This window comes from Taurulus bubalis (genome assembly GCF_910589615.1).
Source record: "Taurulus bubalis genome assembly, chromosome: 20".
NCBI lineage: Eukaryota > Metazoa > Chordata > Actinopteri > Perciformes > Cottidae > Taurulus > Taurulus bubalis.
The window spans coordinates 10135306-10161502 of record NC_136608.1 but is presented as its reverse complement, the minus strand read 5'-3'; the positions used below and the strand labels follow the sequence as shown (position 1 = coordinate 10161502).

The following is a 26197-nucleotide window of genomic DNA, read 5'->3' as shown; positions in this document are numbered from 1 at the left end:
TTCAAATGTCAGCAAGAGAGCCCTCGAGCACTTGACGATTTGTGTGACAGCCATAATAACCTCTTATTGACTTTGCAGGTGAGCTCGACATGAGAACACATGTGCACCTGCACGCCTGTCAGTTAAACGATCTTTGATCTGTGCTATAGTTCCACCCAGGTCCCACGGTACCCTGCGCCTTCACTTGTGTATGTTTGCATGTGAATGTGGGCGTGACAATGTGTGTTTACATACGAGTGTTTGGTCTGATAACGCTATCAGCTGCTATCAGACACTGAGATGTGCGAAGTCGCTCTGCTAACTTTGAAGTGGGATACCTGTTGAGCGAATGTGTGTGTGTGTGAGTGTGTGTATGTTTTTGCATCATTATGATAACAATTCTTGAGGCATAAAGGCCTTTTTATTATTGTCAGAATGAGAGACTGGCACTGTCTGGTTAATGTGTGTTTGTCTGTGCATGTTTGTATGACAGACAGAGAGGTCAGCGCAGCCTGGTACTGCTGTGTGTGTGTGTGTGTGTGTGTGTGTGTGTGTGTGTGAGAGAGAGAGAGAGAGAATGAAAGAATAACAAAGAGACAGAATGACAAAGACAGTCCCAGTCAGTATCATTACACCGTGTCACGCGTTGCCACAGCTGATTTGAAGTGGTTTGGAAAAGGTCCATCCACGTTAGAGCAAGTCTCAATTCAGATGCAGGTGAGAAAGATTAAAAAGACAAGATGGAGAAAGGGAAAGCTTTAAAGACCAGAATGAAAAAAGAAGTTATAGAAGCTGACGAGGCCAAATGTGCCAAACTCAGAAGTGGATGCTGACGATGAGACGCTCAGGCTGCAGCGGCAGGCGTGGAAAAACAAAATATAACAATATAACGTTGCCAACAAAATATCATTTAAGTTGTATCAAGGAATTGTGCGGCGTTGGACATATACGATATGAATAAGTGCTTTGTTAAATGCAAAATGGTATGTAGTGATGGCACCAAAGTGTGAGACACTGTGCCGTCTATTGTATCTCTGAGCGGGAGCAGCCAGAAGGCCAGTTTGCTGCTGGCGAAGAAAAGGCATGAGCCCATACGTTAAGGGTGATCAGGCAGGATTTGTCATGTTAATGATGGTACTAACAGTATATTTGGTTCTAAGTGTACAGGTGGTGACCTCATGTGTGCCGGTCTGAGGCATGAAACACTCCCCGCCTGAAAGTGATATCCACTCCGGCCCTGTTATTAATAGCCTCCATACACAAATGAAAGTTACTCGCCTTCATTCATGAGCGAGGACACTGACACAAAAAGCCTGTGTTGCAGGTCTTGTGACTATTTCGCAACACTATTTACAGTCAAGTAAATCTGCGACATGAAGAGCAGAAGCAGCGCGACACCCCTGGAGGCTTTTACTTTTAGAAACAAAGATGTTAGACAACAAAATTACAGGTTTGGGCTTTGCAGCTTCTATTTTAGCTTCCACATAAAGAAACACACACAATGCTCAATAATCAAGAATGCACTTAACACTAGAACACTAAGGCTGGGTGATTTATACCTGTGCGATTGTGGTTACGTCATTTTCATTGTGTTGCTTTTGTCTGAGTTGTGTGGGTCCTTGTGTAGCTTCATGCTGCTCACAGATGTTATTGAAGGTGGGCGTGTCTCTCTGCTCCAATCCCTTTCAACAGGCAAGTGTTCGGGTGATTTTCACCCGACATTAGTGATAGAGGGTAAAACAAATCCGGGTGGATATTAATTACCATTGAAGGGAGACTGTGCCTTCACAGGACAAGGCTCACATGTCCCAGGAACGGGTGGACCAAAGAACAAGTTCATAGTTCCATTATTTATATTTGTAATCATGTTTTATTGACGATTCCCTAATTTTTCACCCGATTTTAAGCCTTTGTTTAGGGTCCCGCCATGATACCTGTTTTTCGTTTTACATCGGGTAAGATATACCCGACATTAGTGATGGTGTTACTATTTGTAACGTTAGTAATCTACGGTTAATGAACCAGCGGCCTCAGTACCGGTTCACCTTCACTGTGTTTACGGACGTTTATGAACCTGAGTAACCTTTTCCAGAGCAGGAGAACGCATTTAGCTGTTAAAAACCTCATCCTTTAAGTCTCTGTACGCAGGTGGGGTTAGCTCAAACCAGTTTATCTGCACAGCGGTTATTCTTTCTACGGAGGAAGCAGTCTGTGTAAACTGTATCTTCTGAAGACTCTCTGTTTCGAGGAACCGAATAATGAGAAGGTTTTGGCTGAGTAACTCTTGTAAACTCTGTTTCTAGGAAAGAAATGCTTTGGGCAGGGTGGTTTGTTTCTAACCTCACATTTAGGGATTAACTTGGAATTCTCTGCTCAAATTGTCCAACAGTCTGCGCAGAAGTCAAATGGTCCACTATGTGCCACTGGGTCCTTGAGAGGTGTAATTCTGGAAAACCACAAAAACTAAATAACTTCTCGGACAGGGTCAGCTGACACTTCCTGGAAGCTTGTTAATGCAAATGTTTCCAAAAAAAAAAAAAAAAAAAAAAAGAAGAAGTGAGAAGGCAGACATTTCTGCTTTAAGCTCGAGGAGAGCTTAGACACATTATCAATTAGAGAGAAAATAGAAAGCAGCTGTGTCCTGATTGACTACTACAAAATAATTGTGTCCACGTTTTGAGTTTTGAATGCACATGTTGTTCCGTATATTTGTGCTGATATATGTTGGTTTGCTGTTATTTTAGTAAATAAAAAATGCTTTAAACAGGTTTTGGGGCGAATGGATTTTAAGCTATAATAATTATTATACATTATATTTGTAGACTTATCACTTTAAAAAGTTACTCAAAGGCACTTTACATTAAACCGAAACAATAAAAGCATTAACAATATAAAATAGGGAGATTGCATGACAGTAAGAAGCAAAAGGTTAAAAGTAGATTTAAATACATTAGTTTTAAGTGCAGATTTGAAAGTGGCAAGTGAAATTTATTCCACTGCTTTTTAATTCTGTCAAGTGATCGCAGAAGGCCACAAGCCTGGATGCAATATTGTTAAGTCAGCCAGCTGTGAGCTATACATTTTTTATAATTCCAGTATAACCCCTATGTGAGGCCCCTACATGGGTCTTTACAAAGTGAGACAAAGGTTTGCTGTGTGTGTGTGTGTGTGTGTGTGTGTGTGTGTGTGTGTGTGTGTGTGTGTGTGTGTGTGTGTGTGTGTGTGTGTTGTTATGCTCTCGTACACTTAACCTAATGAAATTCCTGCCATTGAGGTGATCATTTTGAGGATTATGAGCTTGCAGTGGTGTGTTTAATCACTGTTGACAACCTCCTTCCCCCTCAGGACACTCTGTATGTGTGTGTATTTGAACAAGAGAGAGAGGAAAGGAAAGACTCTTTAAACTGTTCTGCATATGTGCCGTCCAGTGTGTGTGTGTGTGTGTGTGTGTGTGTGTGTGTGTGTGTGTGTGTGTGTGTGTGGTTGTGTGTGTGTGTGTGTGTGTGTGTGTGTGGGGTGTATTTTCCATCCATGCCGACAGGTAACTTCTGTCTCTCCCTGTCGTTCTCTCCTCATAACCAACAGCCGCACATTCCTGTGTCTCCTCACTTTTACAAAAGGCCATTCACCCTTTTAATCTGATCTTTCAGAACATTTTATATTCTTCTTCCAGTCTCACACAGCGGGCTACGCTACGCATGTTTTACACATGGTCTGTGTATCAGACGTGGACAGATACTGCTGTATTCATGGATGGACCGAGTCACTTCATTGACTTCATTGACTTCATAACGCTTCTCAGCAAAGTACATAACATATATTTGACTCACCTTATGGTGTGGCCATGCAGTCTCCAACACTCCTGACCTCGGTTGGCCGGGCTCCTACGCACACGGCCTCTTTGTGGCCCTGTTACAGAGCCCGGGGTCCCCTGTTTTAGAGCGCTGTACACTCCCGACAGAGGAGCCTCAGTGCTTTTACGAGAAGACGTCTGACCTCAGTTAACTTTACAGAAACACAGCAGAATGTGTTTGTTGAGCAAACATGCACAAATAGACACAAAGTTTGTGTGCATCAGTTTGGTCATTCAAATTGAGTGATAAATGGAGGCTCATTTTAAATATGCTAACAGTCTAACACTTGGACAATATTTGACAGTTTTTTTTAGTGTGATGGTTCATTTTGTATTCCAGCAAACGTACAACCTAAATCCGGTGGAGGTGGAGAATAGTGGGAGAAAGAGACAGGCTGGAAGAGTGGCAAAAGAGAGAGAGAGGGGGGGTGACCAGGATGGGTGAATAAGCCGTTTGTTTGTCCCTCGGCTGTCCTCCCTGGCTTTGCCTGGTGCTTGGTGCTTGGTGCCTGGCGTCCAGGGTCATTTCCTTTCATAACGACCACTGCCATCCTCGCATTAGCATTTTCTCCGCGTGGGGGTAACACTCGAGTGCAGCGAGTGTGTGTGTGTGCTTGGTCGCTTGCTTACTTCGGGCCTTATTATGCAGGGACTTGGGAAGACTGAGAGAGGGGAGCAGGGCCGAGACATCGACCTGACATCGCTGAGATCCACCATGCCGGCCAGCGGCCCTCTGCAGGTTAGTGCACCCAAAAAGAGAGAGAAAACTGTGTGAATAAAAGCGAGACAGGTAGAGACAAAGGGGACGGACACAGGAGGACGAATGTGATTGGCGTAATAGACGCATCTTTCTGTCTGTTTGGCAATGGCCTCTCCTACCTCTTTCCCTCTCTTCCTTTCTGTTTCTCCCCTCTTCCCTTCACTCTTTCATCGCCCTCCCTCACTGTCGGGCCTATCCGTGATTCTGAATTGCTGGTCCTGTCTTAGCTTTGCCACAGAGCTGCGGTATGTCCTGTCTCTGTGAGAGCTGAGGATCAGAGGGTTGCTGTGCGGCTCTTTGGGTTCGGCTGAGTGTCCGTACTCTATTCTGAGGCCAGGTTACGATCGCAACATCCATCAAATAGCAATTAGGGCCTAGGTGCAAAGGCTAATAAAGTCCTCTAATGCAGCCAGTGGTCAACAGAACAAGGACTCACTAATGCCAAGAAAAAGAGGTCAGGGTAGGGTTGAGGCTTTGAGAAGATTCTTTTTCTTTCTTTTTTTCAACATAAACATTTTTAAGGCCATTTTGTTTTAATTTTAAAGAATACATTTTGTATTTTATTTTTTTTTTTAAAGAGTATTGCATTACTTTCTTTCTTCAATTAATCCTCTGACTCATTATTCAATAATAAGAATGCACACAGCCTCTCTAACACACTCTATCACACACACACACACACACACACACACACACACACACACACACACACACACACACACACACACACACACACACACACACGATGCGATTCATCTTTTGTATCAGTGTCAGGACCAGCAGTGTTTCTGCCCATCAACCAGCAGGGCTGTCAGTTACTGGTAGTATATTTAGCTACACAGTCTCCAGTGAACAAAGTGCTATTACTCAAGTGTGTGTGTGCGTGTGTGTGTGTGTGTGCGTGTGTGTGTGTGTGTGTGTGTGTGTGTGTGTGTGTGTGTGTGTGTGTGTGTGTGTGTGTGTGTGTGTGGCTGAGTGGCTGAGTGGCTGAGTGGACATAGTTATATATGATTTTGCTTCAGGGCCTTGCACGCTTAATATACGTAACCACAGTATTGCAAGGGATTGTGAATGAAATGAATCCCCCCAAAAAGAAAAAAACGTATTGTAAATTAATAATAAACAAAACTGTAAAATTCAACTTTCAGTTAAGTTTTGAATTTGAATTTTACCCAATAGTGATGCTACTCAGGGCGACAGTTGCAGCAGCAGTATGAATTTATATAGCTGCACACATGAGGTTGCTTCTTGCTAACCACGTCCACATTTACCTCTCATGAATGCTGGTTCTGTTCATTCATTTAACGGAACACACACACAAACGCACGGTTACTTTCAATCCATGTATTTCCCTCGATGAATCACATCTGCGTATCAATGAAAATACAGTCTAAATATAATGTTGGGGCTCATTTGTCATAGTGATTACGGTAACTACACAGGCAGCTGTTACAGTAGCTGCTGTATGACTCAACAGCAATCATCAAGAACTAAAATGTATGCATAACATGGATCGTTAATGATGATAAAGACCACCACGACTGCCAACGACTATCACAGATCACCAGTTGACAGCATGTGTCATCAGCCACGAGCTATGACAGTCACGATCACGCGGCTCAAAGTTTTCGGCCGAGTCCCATCCACAACTATGTCAACCCTGTTTCCTTAATTATATGTTGGCAGACATGAAGAGAGAAATGTGCGATCCCCAGAAAAGCGTAAATGACTGGATGCACGTTCCTGTGTGTTTAAGAAACCGCTCTCACAGCATGAGACACATCCTGTATGTCAATGCCAGAGGACGCTAGCGGTTATGTGCCTGACTGAGGCATTCATTCATCACTGGATTACGCTTATACCTTTGCCATGTTGTTTTTACAGACAGATGACAGATGTCTGGTTGCCTCTGTACTTGCAGCCAGTATAGTGGTGCATATGTGTAAGAGTGAGAGCCAGAGACAATGTGAGAATACCAGCCACATACTGTACATACATGTGGGTTTTCCTTACAATATGAAACCTGCCACTGGTATTGCAAATGCAATGCAATACAAAAAGGTTTGTTGATGGCAGAAACACATTCACCACAAGGTCCTGTAGCTTCTCTGAAAAGTCATTGTCAACATAGAGTCGTGATTTCAATGTTTACTAAGAAGGGGCATCATCATTTTATCTTTTTTAAATGATATCCGGCCCCACAGTTTGATGATGGGCAGTTTTCATTTGATCTGCTGGACTTTGAATGTGTTTCTCAGTCTTTCTCAGAGTTTCATGACAGCTTCTCAACATCCAGCCATAAGGCCACTCCGCATATCTCCACATCAAGTACGAAGGAAACCGTGGAATTTGGTGGAATTGGATATATGAGGTTTTTGAGCGTGAAGCTGCTACGAAGAATCTATTTCTATGGTGCGAAGGCTTTACACCGCTAAGTTACTCTCTATGTATAAAGCGCAGCAACAGGGCGTGGAGCGCTAACACAGAATTAATAGGAATCACACTGCCTCTCCAAGCATGGACGGAATGGAAGAAGGTTTCTTGGTGGTTAAATGGTGCTATAAAAGACGATAACACGTAACTGTCGAACAACAGCTTTTAAGTGTCCTACTGGTGATAAATAAAGTGAAATAGCCTGGAGGTAGACAATGAGGACAATCATCTGGTGTAAGAGGTCACCATTTAATGAGCTTTGCCTGCAATATGAAGCCCCTGTTAAAGAGTAACTGGCAAACAATCAGGCTCGACTGCCAACTAGTGGAGACTGCGTGTTCTTTTCACACACGGTGCCTGATGGCGCCCAGCTGTGATCATGTGGTCAGAAGTTCAATGAACTTTCAATTTATGGAGGATCATTGCAGCAATGCCTTTCCTCACAAGATCTAGTGTGGGTTACCTAGGGTCGCATACTTTACCCCAGCCTATGATGATGGATATCTTTAAATACATAGTCTTATGAATAGGTACTTTAACTTTTTAATGAGGCTGAATTATAGACTGAAACAGCTGGACATTGTAGTTTATAGCAGATAGGTGTTTCTTGGTGTGGGATCATCTCAAAATAATCTACAGTGTACATGTTCATGGAAATGAAAGAATGGCTTTGGCTGTTTGTTTTTGGACAACAATTGAGCTCTATGGCACAGAGGAATAAGCTATATAAATATTAGACGATACCAGAATCAAGTCAGTGGTTTTGTTTGTTTCAAAGGATATCACAGAGACACAGATGATTTGGTCTTTTCTAAGCCCTTATTTCAAAGCCCTTTTTGTGTTGTCACTCACGCCAACAATGATGATAATCATATTGGATGATCAAGATAATATGTGTCACAATAACAGTTGTGACAGCTGCACTCTCATGTTCCGCCTGACTTTGTCCTCTGAACAACAACTTGTTGACTGCAATAGTTTTAATTTTATCCATCTGTTTTGATGTCTGCTGCTGTGTGTCCCTCCATGATCACCATCTCATCTTCTTCCCACTTCTCTCACCTCCCAGAATACATTGCTGCCTCTCTTTGACATTATATGTGTTGTGTGTGTGTGTGTGTGTGTGTGTGTGTGTGTGTGTGTGTGTGTGTGTGTGTGTGTGTGTGTGTGTGTGTGTGTGTGTGTGTGTCCGTGTAACATCTTCTTGGCCCCTAAATGGCAGATGCCACATTCTGAGTACGGCTGTGAAGTACGAGAAAGTGTGTGTGTGTGTGTGTGGTGTGTGTGTGTGTGTGTGTGTGTGTGTGTGTGTGTGTGTGTGTGTGTGTGTGTGTGTGTGTGTGTGATTCCGGGAACATTCTTCCGAGACTCAGTTGAGCCTCATCTTTAAATTACTTGTTGTGTAATAGGCCTGTAATGCAATATTTAACATTATTGTCAAGTAGAGGAATTCAAGCGATTCTTTATTTATTTCAAGTGTTACTATCTACTTTTTAAATTATATATATATTTACAGCAGTAGAAAGGTGGTTGAAGGGCCAAAACATAAGATCATATTTTCACGTTCTTTTGGCCAAGTCAGAAGTTGTTTTTACAGTGATTATTATAATATTTGATATTATTCGTTCTACTCTTTTAAGTTCTTTGATCAATTCTGTCTCCCTTTCTTGTCTTCTTGACTGTCATTCTTTCTTGCCTCATGGGGGAAGTGTGTGTTTTCTTTTCATTTGTGGGGGGAAATGACAGCCAACTAGGTTTGAATCTGAAACAGCTTTTTTACGGGAACGGAGCCCAACTGGCTGCCGTTTGTGTGCATGCGTGTGCTGAAACGTGAAAGGACTTTCAGAAGGTTTTGAGTGTGTGCAAAAAGTGCCATGACAAGTGATACCAGACGGAACTTTAGATCCCACCAGATACAAACAATTAGATTATCTCACAAACACACACACACACACACACACACACACATACATATACGCAGACAAGTCTCTCTGTCTCGCTCGCTTTCTCTTTCACAAAGCCACAATTATTGTGTCTCTGAGTGAAACACAGCAGATATAAAGCACAAGTCTGCTTCTTCACTTCCATTCGAACAGGATTTAAAACCATGACTCCAGCATCTCCTTAAATGTGTTATTTCTAAATAGAAAGACACTGCATGATATATTTCCTTGAGCTGATTACTGCTCATGAAATAAATCACAAGCTGCAGCGTTATAGGCCAAGAGTGTTGTGCCACACTTTTGTTCCTCATCCACTTGTTCCAGTCGTACGTGCCAAGAAAGAACAGGAAACTCCCTCTCCAGTGCCGAGGCTCCCCTGCTGGGACACTATAAATCACAACACTAACTCTCACTCTTACGCGCACACACACACAACTACAAAATGCACTCCAGACTTACAAATCGAAGTTCACTTGACTGTAAATCACAGACTTGACCTCTCTTTGTATAACTCCCCTGCTCATAAAAAAGCACGTAGTAGTAAGATGTATTTACTTTCAGAGAACGTCCTTCCTCTTGCATGTGGGTTTACGAGAGTCAGAACGTATGTCTAGTTGACACACAGTGTGTTTGTGAACATGTCAATATTTGGCCTGCGTGGCTGTTGTGTGTGCAGGGCTCAAGGACGTAACAGCGTCACTTTTTGTGTTCAAGCATTCAACCATTGTATTTTCCTCAATGCAATAGCATGGTGTTGCTGTGTGAGGTCATCTGTGATTTTAAATGCGTTAAAAGGGAGAAAAAAAGTGGGCCAGGGCAGGAGAGATGGAGGGGAAGATGGAGTGTGGGAGGGAGGTGGGTGAGGTTCTGTCTTACCTCATCCAGTCTCCGTCGCTGATGTCCCCCGGTGCCTGCGCTGCTCATGGGACTATTGTTGATTTCCACACAATGAGATCACGCTAACAGTGGAACAAAAGCTCTCTGTTATTAATGGTCCTCTGTCTGAAACCACGAAGGCATCGACAGTCCGTGAAGGGAAAAATGCTTTCTGTGGTCATTAGTGTTTAATTGTCATAGCTGTTTAATTGATTTGAAAATCATTTGCAGATATTCTACCATAAAATTGTTGATCAAATGTTTTTTGTTTTTTTTAAGCAGGGAAAAAATTCATCTTGTTCATCATTTTAAAGAAATGTTGTCCAGGAAGTTGCTAATTACCATTTTCTATCTCCATTCTAAAACCAACTCTACTATATGCTAGAGCTACTATTTTAACAAGCATGTAGCTCTAATCTCCATCTTTTATTTTCTTAAACGTCCCCATGACCGGATACATAAAATGTTTCACAACTTGTCTAAATAAGCCTGCTCTGTGCAAACATATACATCATCTTTAGGAGCCTCTGGGGACCAAAAGAAAGTCCTGTCTGAGGTTAAGCCACCTTCTCTGCTGTATCACATTAACGTTTGGGCCTCTAGTCGTGTGAGTGTGTGTTGCTGGAATATATGTGTATCCTTTGACCCCCTCAGTGAAAATAAACAGCAATAACTTCTCTTAGACAAATAGTCATTCACCTCTTCTCAGAAGCACACACACACACACACACACACACACACACACACACACACACACACACACACACACACAGACAGTACATCACTTGCTACCATTGGCAATAATAATAAAATACATATAAGAATATAATTCGAGTTGACATGTTTATGTATTGAAATATCTCGGATGGATTGCTTGGAAATTTAGTTTTCGATATTCATGGTCCCCAGAGGATGAATTTTAATAATACTAATTTCATCATATAGGAATTTCTGTCCTAAACCTCATCATTAACGTCATTAACCTATTTGTCTTTGGCTATGCGATGGTTATTATTCTGTCCCTGACGGTAACTTAGAACTACATTTGAATTAGTGTATCTAAACTGATAGTTCGGATGTGCATACTTTATGTTTGTTAAAGCAGACTTGGCGCTGGACTTTAAGAGGTTTGTCTCAGTGGAAAAACCTCCATCATAACAATTAAACACTTTAATCTCTTTAATAGTCTTGTGGTCATCTAAAATTACACGCGTGGCTGTTAAAGTCGCTTTGATCACCGAGGTCTCAGATCCCTGCTGATCATTACCACATTGCCACAGCAATAATAACTCTTGTGGTTACCAGTCAGCGAGACTTTTCTCCAGTTGTCTTCGGTTTCTTTCAACACACGCGTGCTGATAACAGTTGTATAAAGTTGCATAAAGATGCGTTGAACATCTGATATCCCTATATTGGTCACACAGTTATTACAGTGAAGAATACCATCATGGTTTTTATTACTGGAGTAAATGAACTTCCCTGTGGGTGTACATAGGCTACTGAATTGCAGTCGTCACACAAAAGTGTTCCATTGTGTGTGTGCAAAAGGAGAGAATGGACATTTCGCTGTCATAAAGTCATAACACTGTGTGCATTTATGTGTAATCACACTAAAATGTTTACTGAGCAATGTGGACAGTTGCAACATCACGGCATGTTATGTGCTGGAACATCTTGAGATGAGGAAGTGTGTGTGTGTGTGTGTGTGTGTGTGTGTGTGTGTGTCATTCACCACTTGCTCGGCTCAAGCGTAATCCTGTTGCCTCACTGTCAAAGATGTCCTCGCTGGTATCTGCCATCCTCGTGCACGCACGTCTATTAACTCGCGTTTCAAGCTACTGACACGTGCACAAGGCAACAGAGTCAAGGACGGGTTCCTGTGTGTGTACAGTATGTACGTATACACAGAGACAACGTGGCTCTGGCCTCGCTGCATAGTTAATCATATCCGACTGGTAGAACTGGCATCGCAGGTGCATGTGACTGTTGTGTACCGAGCCGTACGTCGCACCTGTAACACCTTTGGCTTCAGGAGAGTTCCACCCGTCACGAGTAAACAAAGTGCTGGCAGGGATGGACATGTAAAACTGCCAACTTCAAAGGACCATGCTGCTGTTGTTCATACTTCTTATGCACAAACATGGCGTGCATATGTGCTGAGATTGCGTTCAGGCTTTCTCAGACAAAAATACTTCATTTACTTTATTTGCTATTTACTGTATTTGACATTTTTTGGCTAAAAATGCAGTCTTATCTGTTGTGCCTTTGAACCTTTATGACCGATATAAGGCCTGCACAATATTGGTATAGTGCCCCAAAGTGGCAGAACATCCTCAAACTTCTCAAAAACTCACAGTTGATGTTTCAAAAATTGATTAAAAAAAAGATCCCTAAATTCCTCAGTAGAATGCATCTGTTGGTAATTCAGAAAGCAAATCTTTCCACTCCCAGTTTTTTTTTCTCTCTGCACATGTTTTCAACCACAGTGTCTTTATCTGCCTGTCTCTTTAAATGTCTAAAGATTTGGGATGCAGCTCTCGCACAAAACAGCAGCATTCTTGGAACTCGGGAAGCGGGTAATACCCACACGCACACAAACACAGAGGAAGGACGTGTGTGTGTGTGTGTGTGTGTGTTGTGGATGGCGATGAAGGCCGAGCCATTAAAAGCCAGGAAGCCGCCGGGGGGGAATGGCCTGCGATGTCACACATGGCGGAGGCCCGAAAGCTTGAAGGAAGGGTTAAACTGCCAACAGGCTTCGGCTCATCTGCTGAATGAACCAACTGAATCAGACCTATTCACACCACACCTCAGCCCTTAAGGCACAACTCCAAAACACAGCCACACATGCAGTACTGGACAGCTATTTACAATACAGTATACAATATGTACACAGGCACACGCACCCTGCAACAGTGTGCTCCTCCCACAATCCTCTGGTTGTGTTTGTTTTGGATACAGGCACTCACACTCATATTTGTGGCAAACGGACTTTTCATATCAATGAACGTCAAACCACAAACATTGTAAGGACATGTTGTATAATCACAGGGTTGTTACTCTATACTTTAAGGCTTACATGCCTCAAGATTTAACTATTTACCAAGTGTGTTGCTGTTTTTGATCCTTCATTAAGTTTGGTTCTCATATCTTCAGTATGACACACACTCACACACATTCACACAAAATGAGAGTAACCGTGATATTTTGATGTGATAGATGTGAGATGACATGTGGCAGGAAACCCCAGTAAAACAATCCAATATCTCATCTTCTCTATGCCTTGAATTGCAAGACATAGAGAAGATGAGATATTGGATCCTAAAAGTTGCACAAAAACAAACAGCAACAACATATTCTGCTGCAATTTCATTGCATGTTTGCCCTTTTTCATCCTGTTAAAACGCAGCGCTGCAGACGACTACTAGTCAACCGTTTTCACAATGTATCTAGCCTTTTTTCTTCTTCTGTGAAATGTTTTAACTATCTCTCGATCGGTACCTTGTTTCATGCAGTATTTCCCCTTAAAATGACCCGTGTGTTGCTGCTTTAGAGACAACATTCCTTCAGAGGGAAGGTCTGCAACCAGCTCCCACATGAGCAAACATCTGCACCCCTGAAGGGTCATTGAGCAACTCACTGTTCTCCTGAAGGGTGGCAGCTAGCAACGAAGTCAACAGCATCTCGTTGGAACACTATGATTAGGTCTGATTTATTACTGAAAAATTATTGTCATTAATCTTTTTTTCTCATAGTATGTCAATTCCAGTATTTATGCCCCTCTGGTTCACAGACTGCATACCCACGTGCATCTTTTTAAACACCACAAAGGAACACAAGGAATTCCAGATATTGCTCCCGTCTTCGCCCTCACAAAGACTCTCTGACATCAGTCGGTCCACCTTCCAAACATGCCTTCCCTGCAATAAAAACTTAAAGCAAACACTCAACAATGACTAATATATGTTTTACAACTCCACAAATCATCCTGGAGGGGGGTGAGGTTTTTTTCACAAGCCATTGTGTGAAGTAACTGTATGCGTGTGTGTGTGTGTGTGTGTGTGTGTGTGTGTGTGTGTGTGTGTGTGTGTGTGTGTGCGTGTCTATTGGGAAGGGATGGGCATCCAGTGGTAAATAATATAATGTCAAACAGTTGGAGTTGGATAACAAGATCAATATCATCTCTGTGCATTTGGGTTAGAGATTGGTCCAAAAAGTGTTCAGCTAAGATACGCACAGAGTATCTAAACAGGACAATGGCATTCAGGCCGTGAAACTAAATATGTGTAAAAATACATGAAGATGTGACATTTCAGTGCTGCTTTTTTATATACAGCATATATTATAGTTAAGTCCATCCAGAGTCTCTCTCTCACGAAGCTTTGGCTAAAAGACAATGCTGGAATTTTACTTTTTGAACTCAAAATCACGTTTTAAATCGTATGAACTTGATTTGATGTGCATACAAATCAAATCAGCTGTTTAATATTATGTACCCATTCTACTCTGGACATGTCAGTATGTGCTCGCTTCTGTCGTGGATAAAGTTAAGAGAATGCAGAATATGGTGGAGTGAGATACTCCTTGAGAATGAGAAACCTTTGTGAATGTGAAAAGCACTTTGCTAAACTGAGCTGCAGTCCAAATTCTTTGTTGCGTGTTGAGTGCAGTAACCGGCAGCATAACTGCACTCACACACTATGTTTGTGTTGAAATAATATTAGGTTTGCATGTTTGTCTTGAAGTTGAAGCGTGAAGAAAAGCTGCATTAGTTAGTTTAAATCTTCAAGTCATTATAATGCGACGTCTCCGTGACACTAGTCTGACTGAGCTGTACATTCAAGAGATTGTCATTTTCTAGGAGGCGTTTGGTGACTCAGGCTGTGCATACTTCTCATTCCTGTTCGTCAACACTCATTCGACTGAAGGGGCAACCTCATAGAAAGCCGCCTCTTAAACAGTAAGATTGTATCTGTACATGTGCGTGTTTTTCAATGTTGCCATGGCAGAACCACATTTTTTTCAAGGGTATTTAGCATGCCAAAAGATGCTATAACAGTGCACAACACATGACAGCCTCTTATGCAACAGACTCTTCCAGGATGGATGACGTCAGAGGTGATTATGGGCTCTCCTTACATAAACACTCACACACACAGCTGCACACAACCTGCACCTGTAGATATTGTCAAAGGGTTCCGTTGTGCTGTTCCCTTAACATTGTGCCAATTAATTAGATTTTAATATTTTAACAAAAATCCCAAATATATGTTTTAATCAATTTATTCCCTTTTCTGTAAAAGGCAAATTTTCAATGTATTATTTTTGTTGGTTAAATCACTTAAAAGGTCAGACAAGATCAATTTAATGGATCAAAAACATTTTGTTGATATTACATACATTTACTTGATGATTACAATCAAATGAATACTGCAAAGATACAAAAATAAGAAAGAAATCCAAGGTAATATAGCAAGAACAAAATATATAAATATAATTTGTAATCTGCCAGTTGAACACGCAACCTTTTGTACAGTTTCCGTAGGTTGACCTGCAGGGCCGGAAGGGCCAGCTGGTGGAGTCATATGGGAAACTCTATGTGTTCATGGTCAGGAACGCAGAGAGTCAACTGATATTAGATCACTGCCGCTTCTTCTCTCCGACTCACAGACAGCAAATGGAAGTTCAAATGCAGACACACACACACACACACACACTCACAGTAACACACACTCACAGTAACACACAGCAGTAACTCTGAACCTGCATGTGTCATGTTAAATCACAGTTCATATTTTCCGCGCTTGTGGGTGACATTGCGGCACTGTGTGTGGGCGAGTGTCTCCCCACTGTGGATGTGAGGTCAAAGGTGATTGAGGTTGAGTTTTCCAAATGCTTCTATCTCTGGCAAACACACACACACACACACAAAAGTAAAAGACTGTTAAAAAATCCATTACGTTTTTACAGGGGATGAATGTGCTGCGTGTGTTTCAGGACTGGGCTCCCTGGCCAATCACAACCAAGTTAGTAAAACTTGTGCTCACGTTATAGGCTTTGCCGTATGGTGACTCGTTTTCCTATCGTTATTTCTTAAAATCTGTCCAAAAAAGTTAGCTGACTCAACCGGCAAAAGTCTCTGGCATGAGCGATACCATTCTGCAATAACTCAGAACATATGTTTAAATTTGCTTTATCCAGACTTTAAATGAAGTCTCTCTCTATCTCCGGCTCACACACACACACACACACACACGCACACACACACACACACACACACACACACACACACACACACACACACACAAATGTATTTTTTGTACATCCTGCCCAGCAATCACTGAGGCGTCCATCCTGCTGTGCAACAGCTCGCCCTCCACTGGATAACAGGAGGAGGAGGAAGAGGAGGAAGAAGAGGAGGAGGGTGACACTCCTCATCATCACTCATCACAAATAGAACGATTAAAGACGTAAAGAGAGAACATAATTAACATAAAGGTGGTTAAAGCTTATTTTGTTACTCGTGCAGTGTGCAGTTTGGGGTTGACATTCATCCATCCGTCATGTTTTTCTATTTTCATTTTCTCAACAGTTTCTTAAAGATACAATGTTAGTTATTTTTTTGCAATAGAGTAAGAAATATATCGTTCCGCCTATTTCCTTTGATTGAAACCACAACTAGTGTACTACTTGGAAGTATCCACTGAATATTTGAATCTCTTCTCAGTTACAGTTCTCTGTATAGAAGAGGTTTGAATGTAGTGTGTGTCCTATCAGTTATGGGTTTTGTGTCTCTCCTTAAGCCTTTCTATCTGTTTATCAAAGTAGAATGCAGGAAGCGGAGTCAAGAAGAAAGTGATGGTTTATGTGATAGTAAACAGGAGAGGAAGAAGGGAAGGATCAAAAAGGACGATGATGTGTGTAACAGTAAAATGACATGTGGGTTCACTAAAGGACTCAGCAGGGAACAGGTTTGGGAGAGAGACTCACAATAATGTGACAGCCTTTGGGTTTGGCTTATTTATTCATTGGCACTGTGGCCTATGAAACACATTTTCCAACCAAAACATAAATATCAGCATCATCTTCAGGTTGGATTATGCAGCATCTGCCTTAATAGATAAAAGGAAACACACACGCAGCAAGTTAAGTATTTTTTTTTGTCACCAATTACAGGCCCAGCAGCAGGATGATAGTTGGCCAAGGAGCAGAGATCAAGGGTCATTTGTAGGCCTACTGCATATGTGTGTGTGTGTGCGTGTGTGTGTGTGTGTGCGTGCGTGTGTGTGTGTGTGTGTGTGTGTGAGTGTGTGTGTGCGTGTGTGTGTGTGTGTGCGTGTGTGTGTGTGTGTGTGTGAGTGTGTGTGTGTGTGTGTGTGTGTGTGTGTGTGTGTGTCAAATAGTTTTGCTCTAACTCACTTTGTGTGTTTGTCTCTTAATATCATAAGTATTTTCACTTTCATGCTTCCTTTCATTAGCACACACATTTGCATACATACAACATATAACAAACACAAACAAATAACCTGAAAAGCAACAGTTTGCATGTTGACCAGTTTCCCTAAAACAAACAAACAGAAAATGCCAAGAGGTGACGCTTCAATCCAGGGCTTTCCTGTTTTTGACAAGCAAAAGTATTTCCATTATTAAGGCCTATAATATAAACCTAAAAGAAGTGGAAACGTTGGTTCTCTCTGCCAGGAGAATCAAGTAGTCGCTGTCATGTGTGTGTCAGTGAGTGTGCACCTTTATGTCTGTCCAGGGATAACCTTGCATTCTGCTGTTGCACACAATATTATATATTATGTAGACTTGTATTTTGGGTGTCCAGAAACACGTGCATGCTCAAGGACCTCTCGGGGTTGCTGAGTACCTCGCACCACTCAGCCAGTCTACTGAGTGCACCTTTCTAGTGGTAACAGCAGGCGTGTTTGAATAACACAGGTCCTGAGTTACATTCAAATTGACTCACGTAATGAACACTGGGGGCAGCTAACACGTCTGGAGCATCTGTCAGAAATGCAACAGAAGAGGAGTGACTGCCGATCTGTGTAGTGCGGCTAAGCAAGCATCGCATCACATTGTTTTAATCAAGACTAAAAAGACATTCGATGTCATCCAACACCACTCGTAATGTTTCAGGTTCATACGTGCATTGTTTCCTCTGGCCCCCATATGGGTGTGTCTGCAATTTCACAGAAAGGTTGACCACGTCGTTAACAAGGGAAATTACTGTAGCAAGAAGCAATTACGAGCTATATTTCTAAAAACAGGCATGTTTGAGTCCAACATGGTTTGAGTAAGTATAGCAAGTCAGCCACGGTTCTGCTGCCAGCCAAGTCAGCAAGAGAAAACACAACTTGTGTCTTTGTCCCTGCCTCTCTTCCCCCACGTCACACTGACTCCTCTTCTTTGTGTCACTATCTGTTTCTCTTCATCTGCTTTTCTGCTTTCTTCCGCTCCCTCACCCTAAATGGCAGTTACATAAAACCAAACAGAAAGATGATGCCTCCGGGCAGAGAGAGTTTTGGGAAAAACACAGATGGAAAACAGAGAAGCCCAGTCAAAGAGGCGAGCACGGACACAGACAGACAGACAGAGCCATGGAGAGACAGACTGACAGTAAAAATAAGACATTAGAAGAAAACCAGAGCTCCACTCCTAGTTGGTCTTCTCTTCCTATTGGCCATTATGGCAACCAATAGGAGTGCAGGGGAGGAGCACTTCCTGTGAGGTCGAGGGGGGCCTCCCATGTGGTCTGGGTTATATGTTATGTGTGTGTGTTTATGTGCAATTAGAAGTGTAAAGACTTGTAGTTGTTTTGATGCATATTGGTGGCACAAATGTGCATATCTGAACAACACGTTCAAGTGCCTCATGTGTTTTAAGTGTGTGTGGAGCTGACGTGGGTGTGTGTACAATATGTGATATGGTCCTGGGACTTGGGTTCTGCATCAGTGAATTTAGGGAATGGAAGTTTTACAGGCAGTAGTAACTTTATAAATACCATATGTCCACAAAAATCACTGGGAATAAAAGAGAACTTCTGTCTAGTTTACAGTTAAAGACTCTGTCTAGTTTAGAGTTACAGTTTATACTATTATTTTTATTTTTATTATAGTTCGTAGTCATTTTTATTCTTATTGTTTTTATTACTCTTAGTTAGTAGCCCTATGGATAGCAATATCGGTCTGTCACTCCCTATGGGATGGATTGCCAGGAAATTTGGTTCATGTGATTCATTCATGTTGCCCTCAGGAATTGTCGTAACTTTTATGATCCTGTGACTTTTTTATCTCTTGCTATCATCAGATCATAACTTTAATCTGTCAAATATTTTGATTCATGAATGATAAATGGTTTTTTTATGTATATCCTTGTCTCAATAGTTGGTCAGATTTCAGCCATCAGACTGAGGTAAATTTTAAACTAGTGGGCTGTAATGTGCATGCACTGTTCCCAGCAATCACAGGATTCATGCGCACTCACAGAAATCCTTTGAAGGTGCCGAGTATCAGCTTCACATTCCCATTTCATCTTTTATTGCATGTGGACACTTGTACGGTTACAGTATTCTTTTAATCTTAAGCAATAAGCAATGAAAACCAAGTTTTACAGTATTTTTATTGACTGCAGCTAAGTATCAGTCCTCAGAGGGAAACCTCCAAATCTGCAGAACCCCATACGATGGAACAGCGTCCAAAGCCCAGAACAATGAGGCACTAACATGTCGTAGCTCCTGTGTCTGTTTGACGCACAATGAAGGCAGCTGTGGAATTAGTTAAAAAAAACAAGTTGTAAACGGTGGTTCCGTACAGACGAGCTTAGAAAACAAGAAACTTTTTTTCTTCTCATTCCTCAAAAGCATAAGCTGAGCCAGGTACTCGACCCTGGACTTTTATGACTTTACCCTGAGGCCAGCTGCTAGCTCACAGCTTCTGAAGATAAACGTGTGTAACCCTGCTCACCACTGCTTGTGCCGTAAACAAGGAGCCGTCCCTCTCGATCCGGTGAAACAAAGGGCAAAATAATAATTATATAAATCCAGATATGTTCGCATTAAGCATAATAAACTCACACACGCCAGTACATTTAGAGAGACATTAAACTAAATGAACACACATGGTCCGTAAAACTGTATGTAGGCCATTCCAATGTTTTGATTGTGTTTTGATTGTGTGTGTGTGTGTGTGTGTGTGTGTGTGTGTGTGTGTGTGTGTGTGTGTGTGTGTGTGTGTGTGTTTTGGCGGCCTGCCCGAAGCTGATGTTGATAAATTGTGACCACATGAGTCCCCAAAGGGGAAAAGATGGAAACAGGCCAGTTCATATATACATACCTTTTCTCTCCCTCTCTCCCCATCTCTATATCTAGAGTCTTTTTTTCACTTCCTCACGTCCCTCTCTGTCTTTCTCTGTTGTTTTTCCTTCTCTCTCTTTCTCTCTCTCTCTCTCTCTCTCTCTCTCTCTCTCTCTCTCTCTCTCACGGAAAACATTCAAAGGGCTCGGAACACGTGTTCATCGTGTTTTGACAGTCTTACAGTTCTAGGAATTGCTTCATGCTTTTCTTGGAGATTTATCCAGATCCAGATTATCTGGATCAAGCTGTACTGTATGAAAATATAGAAAAGAATATATCATATGTGTTGGGATCACAGCATCAGGAAGGGTAAATTGTACTTCAAAGAAATATGTTTATTCAGACTTTAAATCTAACCCTGGGATATAATAGACTGTACCTTTGGATAAAGTGCAAGGTGCAGGTTATCCGAAAATACCCAAAAAAGCATACTTTTCCTCCTACGCAGAGGGCCGGTTTGTTTTTGGTTCTGGTTTTGTGGCACTCGGAGAGTCCAAAACCTACATGTGAAAATGTCAACATCAACGTCCTGTTCCAGAAATCAAGGCACCCTCCTGATAAGACATAGACCTCATTTGAATTCACCGTCAATAGAAAATATTTTCTGCAAAAGTGCACCTGCCAAGTTTCTGTCCGCAAGATTTCCAGGAGAAACCAAGGCACGTGACGTCAGCCCACGAGCACACTGTTTACATGTCCCAACAACTGGAAATGAAAACAGTGAACTGAAAACATTGTTGCCTGTTAAGGGGCTCAGCAGACTTCAAACGAAGAAGTCCCCATATGAAGCGTCGCCCCGACACACACTAAGGCAGCACACACGGACAAGCTGCAGGTTTGAACAATTACTGTACATGTACAGTGTCAAAGTTGTGTTTATTTTGGAGCAGTGAAGCACATTTCAGCCGAGTGAGGTCATGAAGTACAATGAGTCCCTATTGTCCACATGATTGGCTTTACATATATGATCTATATGTCCCCCCTCAACACATCTCTGTTTCTGCACAGCCGAAAGAAAAACAGACTGCACTGTTTCAATCTGCACTGACAGCGCCGGGTAAAACGATCCATTTACACATAGAACGCTTAAATCTATAGCTCAGTGTAAGTAGTCCAGTCTGGGCTTCTGCAGTCCGTGAGCTATATAGCAGAGCAATAATTAGATAGAGTAGATGCTGGTCCCCGACAGAAAGACTTTATGTAAAGATGTTAAACACCACCTCTTTTTGGCAAACGTTGTGTTATGTTGGGTTAGGTTTCCTTTAACACACACACATATATGCATACACACACAGCTGATTTGTGAATTATCAGATGTGCAACCAAGTGGAACTCTTTGTCATTCTAAAAACTTCAAATGAGCTTCAATTAGAAATCTTCTAATAAATGATCCACGAGAAAAAAAAAGAATCTGTTTCTGAGCTGTCAAAATAAGAGACGCGCTTATCTCATCCCTGCTGCAATACAAGGAAGTACACTAAATATAGTGCGATGGGGAAAAAGTCATTACAATTATGTATGTGGAGTTTTATTATCATTATTATTATGGCTTGGATTTGGTTGGAGGATTAATAAATAAAAATATGCAGACAGTTTATTTCCTCAGACTTTTCCTGGCAGTATCCCGTGGTGTTCTTGGTCTTTGCTGCCCTCTCCTGGTCACAACTCAGCAGAGTAACTTGTAAAAGCGGTTGCAATCATTTTATTTTATGTTATGTCTGGATTATGAGTTAATTGTCTTGATATCTCTCCATCTTGGGGCAGAACAGACAACAGAAAAAGCAAAAAGAAAAGAAAACTCATCATCTACACAGTGTGTAGATGCGCGTGAACAGCTGAAGCCATTGAGAAACTGTGCTGATCACTTGAGATCTGTAATATGAATTCTGTATCTCTCAGGGAGGTTCCCCCTCTAATCTGAACATGAACCTGTACGCCACCAAGAAGACGGCAGCTGAGGGCATGTTGGACATCGCTCTGTTCCTGGCTAACATCACGCACATGAAGACCGTCATCGAACAGGGAGCTGGATACAGGTACTGTGTGTGTGTGTGTGTGTGTGTGTGTGTGTGTGTGTGTGTGTGTGTGTGTGTGTGTGTGTGTGTGTGTGTGTGTGTGTGTGTGTGTGTGACCAAGGAGAGGACACTGTTTTTTTTTGTCTCGCAGAATTCAAGCTCCTGAATTATCACATTCACTGTTGCCTCATAGAATATTCATTGATAAGTAATATACTGCATACCATTTCTCTCTGTCCTCCTCAGGTACTACGCTGCCGTCCTGACACTCATCTCCTTCTCCCTTGCTCTCCAGATAGTGGCTGGAGTCCTGATCATCATCATTGGTGAGCCAATTATATTACAGCATTAGTTCGGCTTAGAATCCATCAGAAATCCATTCTCCATGCTCTTAACCACTCATATTAACATACTAACACACAGACTACTGATTTGTTGTGAAAACACACTCGGTGCAGGTTGAAGTCGAATCATTGTCATGTCTTGTGTTTCGCACACAATGGTTTAGAGCAAACACACACATTCTTTATGCAACATGAGGTATGAATCTAAAAGGCTGATGAAAGTAAAATCACATGCATTGGAACAGTTAGCTGAGCATTGTTATTTTGGTTTTGTTGTTATTTTTGGTCTGTGTGTGTGTACATTATTGCAGCTCGGCGAGACATAAGAGAAGAGGCCAATCAGAAGCGCCTGGAGAGCCTGAACAACACCACAACCATCCTCATCTTCCTCATCTTCGTCACCAATATCTTCATCTCTGTCTTTGGGATGGAGCGCACCGGCCTCTTTGCCAGGATGCATTTCTGACTTTCTGATGTAGGCAATGATTATAATATGTAGACTTATTTGGAAAGTAGGGAAATATTCTGACGCATTCAACATGGGACCAGACTATGTTCACACACACACACACACACACACACACGCACACACACACACGGAAACCGAAACAGAAGAGTGTGACTTATCGTTCTACTTAAAGTACTAATAAACTGCAGTATTTCTATACTCTGATTTTATACAGGATGAATGGATTGGGCCAAGGGACCAACTAGATGTGTGTGTGTGTGTGTGTGTGTGTGTGTGTGTGTGTGTGTGTGTGTGTGTGTGTGTGTGTGTGTGTGTGCGTGCGTGTGTGTGCGCAGCTCGTTGTGAGCTGACCAGCCTCCCCTCTTGTCAGCGGTTGTTAAACTTCCTGAACAATCTGACCACCGGCATCATCTTCCTCACCCTCATCGTCAACATCATCAAAGCTGCCTTCGGCACACAACGCAGCTGCTTCCTGCGATGGCTGCTTCAGCGTTTCATTCTATAGGCTGATGACAGATAACGCATTCAAGCACACACCGTACGTACATTCATACACACAAACTGAACAATAAGGTACATGTCTGAAGTTGCCTTTTGTGGAATTTGTATTTGAAGCAGCTCTAATTTCTATCCATTCATGCGTATTCATGCATACAAAATGTTGTATGTTGCTGTAGTGTGACACACCTTTACATGTATAAACATATGCACATTCACACTGTGAGTTTGCTTCCGTCAAGGCTAAATATGGAATCACAGTCCATCTGTTATGTCTATGGCGTAAATATGAAACTACAGCCAGCCGCCTGTTAGCTTAGCGTTGCACAAAGACAAGAAAAAGCTAGCCTATCTCTGTCCAAAGGTAACTAAATCAAAAAGTCTAAAACTATATAATCAACAGATTACGGTGCATCTTCAGGTTTTTTTTCTTCTCATGTGTATATGGTGCTTCCCAACATTTTGAGCTACTTCTTTTAGAAGTTTAACCTCTATTTGCAGCAAGACATCAGCTTCATAAAAACTCCAGTTGTACTGAAGTGAATGAGAAACCTCCCGATCCCAGTAGTTTGGCTTATGCTCAAGTTTAAAGGACATTGTTTCACCTCAATTTGCACTACAGTGTAATTGCGTCCGTTTGTCTTTGTTTTGACTTTATTCATGCCACATCTAAAACTTGTTTATTCTGAAAAGGTGTGTTTCACTCACGCTCATTCTCTGCTCCAGAGCATCATCACAGTAATTTGTATTTGTTGAGCGAGGGTCAAAATGTCACGTGACCTAGACAGAGGCTGGAGGGCGTGTGACTGCATATTGATGGGTACGTTACTGTACGTATGGGGCAACTGTGAGTTCATGTGTGAGTCAGCATGCATCAAACGCCTGGCTGTGTGTGGATGTGTTTGAAGTGTTTGAAATTGTGTGTTTGTGTGTCTGTCCGTGTGTGCGTGTGTGTATTGTAGCCCGCAGGGACCTGAACGTGGTGTCCAATCAGAAACGACTCGACTACCTGAACAACCTTGCCACAGGTGTCATCTTCCTCACTACGGTGACTAACTTCTTCGCCAGCTTCTTCGGATCCAAGAGGACTGGCTTCTTCCGCTGGCTGCTGGCTCGACTCCACTTCTGACACATGTGCACACACAACCACACATGCACTCAGAGTATTTCATCTGTGCACACGCTGTCAACCAGCAGATTCACAGTTGAAATTCACTGCTGTCAATTTGCATATGTTCAAACATCACATCTTATTTATCGTTCAGGCTCTTGAGATGTGCGTCACGCTGTAATCCAACTAAATATTTTCACTTTAACCAACTGAATATTTATGTAAATATGTTTCATCTTATTTGCTGCAATAACATACTTGTGCAAAAATGGTGTTACATTATGTGTATTTCAAATGGTTTTACACTTTACTTGTGATTCCTATTGGGAAAAATGTTTTTTTTAAACTTGATTGACATAGAACATGACTTTTAGATTCAATACCAGATAAAAAAACAGGGTAATATAAATAAATCACATCCCTCTAATATGTACCGACACATTCTGAATAAATGTAGCAATTAAACAGAAGCCCATGCTATGCTTATTGTGTGTTTTATTTGCTGAAAATCGGTTAATTGTGGTCTGCTACTGGTCAGCTGGAGTGAAAATAGTGAATGCAAAGCATAGTGAATGCATAGTGTGTGTGCAAGAGTGTCTGTGCATGTGAAGATTTCAGTGTTTAAAGGAGGGAAATAAAGTGGCATTTTAGTTTGTGCATTTACATTACGGGAGTCAAAATGTATGTGTGTGTGTGTGTGTGTGTGTCACAGGCCGTCGGGACCTGAATAACTCCACCCTGCAGAAACGTCTGGATTACCTGAACAACGTAACAACCATCATAGTCTTCATCACCACAATCCTCAACTTCTTCAGCAGTACCTTCGGCATGCAGCGCACTGGACACTTCCCATGGCTCATGATGCGCATTCACTGACATACACACACTTCTGCTGATTATTAAAGTTATAGACGCACTCACAACACAGCTCATAACACGCATTCATACATACATTATTATTCTTTATTCCTGCCCTTAACTTCTTATGTAGATCTTAGCGACTGGATACATTCATCAGTTGTAAGCAGCACTGTTGTAGATGTTAACACTTGCTTTTTTATGATTACATAACTTAAATAAAAATAAGAAGAAGACACTTGTGTAAAATGCCCTATTCCTCACTTGCATGAGGGAAAGGAGGCATCTAGTGTCTCCTAATCTAACATCAGCCTCATCTAACAAGTGCTCACTTTAGCAAACAAAATCCACAAATTAAACAAAAAAACAACGGCATGAAGTACTAATAGGATTCTGAATTTTTGGTACTCTATTAAGTAATGGAGAAAGTCTCTGTTTCTCACTCAAGCCACGATGCTTATCCAAATACGCATATTTGATTGGCTGAGTAGCATCACGTGATGTGATTTACATGAACGTAATTGGTCACCGTGTTTTCTGGACCGTTGAACGAGTGCCGTAACGGCTGTGTAAGGCTGTGTGTTTTTGGTTAATTGAAATTTCAGGAGTGTTTATAATTTAATATTCAGAATTATGATCACGGTTTAGTAACTGTATGTAAAATATACTGAAAGATGTTTATGGTAATGGCTGACGTTTGA

The 26197-nt window shown here is 41.8% G+C and overlaps 1 protein-coding gene across 1 annotated transcript; it reads left to right on the top strand.

The window, feature by feature from the left end:
• Positions 1–4475: 4475 nt before the first annotated feature.
• Positions 4476–23534, top strand: LOC306752200 (ninjurin-2-like; the record flags this gene model as incomplete). Its single annotated transcript, XM_079235928.1, has 4 exons — positions 4476–4571; positions 22101–22237; positions 22463–22542; positions 23365–23534. 4 exons carry the CDS (start codon positions 4476–4478, stop codon positions 23532–23534), a joined length of 483 nt encoding a protein of 160 aa, XP_079092054.1.
• Between the last annotated feature and the right edge of the window lie 2663 nt (positions 23535–26197).